General features: G+C 52.3%; 1 protein-coding gene across 1 annotated transcript; it reads right to left on the bottom strand.

Moving 5' to 3' along the window:
• Positions 1-785: 785 nt before the first annotated feature.
• LOC102976236 (uroporphyrinogen-III synthase-like) lies at positions 786-2,008 on the bottom strand. Its single transcript, XM_024123109.3, has one exon. It carries the CDS (start codon positions 1,865-1,867, stop codon positions 1,073-1,075), a length of 795 nt encoding a protein of 264 aa, XP_023978877.1. The 5' UTR covers positions 1,868-2,008; the 3' UTR covers positions 786-1,072.
• Between the last annotated feature and the right edge of the window lie 385 nt (positions 2,009-2,393).

The raw sequence follows: 2,393 nt of genomic DNA on the forward strand, positions 1-2,393 counted from the left end.
AGAATGCAAAATGAATTGCAACAAATAAAATCTACTTTGGCACCATTGAGTTCAATTAAAAATGATAATAGAATTCAGGCTGCCTGCAGCTGCACTAAACTTAAGCTCCAGTCTCCATTTGGCCTCCAGAAAACACAACAACAACGACATTCAATTTAGCTGCTGTTTTGAGTTGTGTACTGGAAGAAGCATGGACTTTGGAATCAGATCTGAGTTTGATTCCAGGCTCCAAATCTTGCTTTACCCCCCATGGTAGGCAGAATAATGGGCCCCAAAGATGTCTGTACCCTAATCCCTGGAAACTGGGATGGCAAAAGGGACTCTACACGTTTGATTAAGCTACAGACCTTGAGGTGGGAGAGTGTCCCGTATCATTCAGAGTGGCTCAGTCTAACTACCTGAGTCCTTAAAAGCAGAGATGCTTTCCCAGCAGTGCTTGGAAATGAAGGAAAAAGGGTCAGAGATGTTGTTGACTTTGAAGATGGAGGAAGGGACCATGAGCCAAGGAATGCAGGTGGCCTCCGGAAGCTGCAAAGGAAAGAAAATAGATTCTGTCCTTGAGCCCCCAGAAGGAATATAGCCCTGCCAATGCCTTGATTTTGGGGCTTCTGAACTCTAGAACCAAAAGGTAATAAAGTTGTGTTTGTAAGCCACTAAGTTTGTGGTAATTTGTAAAATAGCAATAGAGAACCAATATATGCACTTACTAGCTGTATGACTTTGAGTCTTGGGTTTCTCATCCAAAATATATATATATATAATAATTTTTTTTTTTTGAGTGGCCAGTGCACTTTATTTGATTTCCTTCTGCTGCCAAAGGAGCCGCGTGCGCCGGGCGGGGGTCCGAGTTGGACTCCACGAAGGGACGTCAGGCGCACGTGGGCCTGACGCGGCCCCGGGTCCCGGCCCAGCCTCGGTGTTGGCGGGGGTTCCCCCGGGCACGAGGCAGGAGCGTGAGGGGGCGGTTTCCCGGGAGCCCCTGCCCGATGCCCGGCTCCACCGGGACGCGGTAGCACCTGACCCTGGGCCCACAGGGGCGGCTCCGCCCAGGGAGGGCGCCGGGGCCTCTGACTCAGCATCCGTGGGGCTGGAGCGCCGTCCTGATGCCCGCGGCCAGGGCTTGCGGTGTGGGGCTCTCTGCGGTGCAGCTCACGGGCAGGCCCTGCTCGGCCAGGGCGTGGGCTGTGGTGGGCCCAATGGCCACGAACTTAATCTGGTCAATGTTGTCACCAGATAACTCTTGAATATGCTTGAGACTGTGTGTCAGGCCAGAGGGACTGAGAAACGTGATGCTGGCTGGAATGCCCTGCTGGGAATAGTAGCTGTTGAGGTTCCCCTGGATTCCTGGGTGTGGGATCGTCTGGTAGACGGTTAAGCTCTCCATGGGAATCCCTTTGTCCTTGAGCATTTTCGGCAGGATTTCTCTTTTGAGGGTTCCACAGGGAAACTGAAGAGGCAGTGCTGGCGACTCCCTAGAACAAATGTACTCTGCAAGCTTTTCTGCATTTCCACAGTTTTCTCCTTCTGTATGCAGGCCAATTTTATTCACTAGGGAAGCAGTAGCATTTCCCACCACATACACTGACTTAGCATTCCATTTTTCTTTCAGAGACTTTCTCCAGACTGCGGCTCTATTGTCTTTCTCCAAACACAGCTCCACTGCCTCCACTGCTCTGGGGCTGGTAAAAATGAGGCCCCCGTAACCTTCAGGGTGAGACAGCTTCTCCAAAAAACTGGGAAGAGACAAAAACTCAAATGATAAAACAGGGATCAAAGTGGCTTCGAGTCCATATAATCCTAATTCCCTGATGTAGGGGTCCTGGCCCCAGCTGTCCTCCTTAGGGTCTTTCAGCAGAAGCACCTTCATTATTGCTGGCAGTCTTCACAGGGTGCTCGTCTGGCTGGTGAGGCACTCGGCAGGCGCCCAGTCGGGGGCGGAATCTCACGGTTCCCACCAGCAGGCAGCGAGGCTTTGGGAGCGACCAGCCGGGAAGGCGGCCCCCTCACAGCGTGGCCTGCGCTGCCATGGCGACGGCCCTCCCCGGGTCCCAAGCACCAGCACTTGCGCCAGGGGTCGCGGAGCCCCGGCCTAGCTCAGCTGGAGCTCACGCATGCGCACCGACACCCAGGCCCCCGGATATCTCTATATAATAATATTGGTCTTGTGTAGTTTATGTGCAGATTTACTGAGATGCTGTATGTAAAGTCCATTGTTAATCATTCCACGACTTAGTGTCAGGAGTCCATCCTGAGGAGTCTGATTATTTTCTCTCAGGTACCTAGCCTCCAATTTGGGCCCAGCTGCCAACAGGTGAGTGGTTGCACCTGGTTCCATGGTCCATGCCTTCTAGTCAAAATGTGATGTATGAACCAAGCAGCATCAGACTCAGACT

The sequence above is a fragment of the Physeter macrocephalus genome, chromosome 8 (genome assembly GCF_002837175.3).
Source record: "Physeter macrocephalus isolate SW-GA chromosome 8, ASM283717v5, whole genome shotgun sequence".
NCBI classification, from domain to species: domain Eukaryota; kingdom Metazoa; phylum Chordata; class Mammalia; order Artiodactyla; family Physeteridae; genus Physeter; species Physeter macrocephalus.

What these genes read in the sequence shown, in the direction of transcription:
- LOC102976236 (XM_024123109.3), bottom strand. Translation starts at nt 1,867, where the DNA reads ATGAAGGTGCTTCTGCTGAAAGACCCTAAGGAGGACAGCTGGGGCCAG.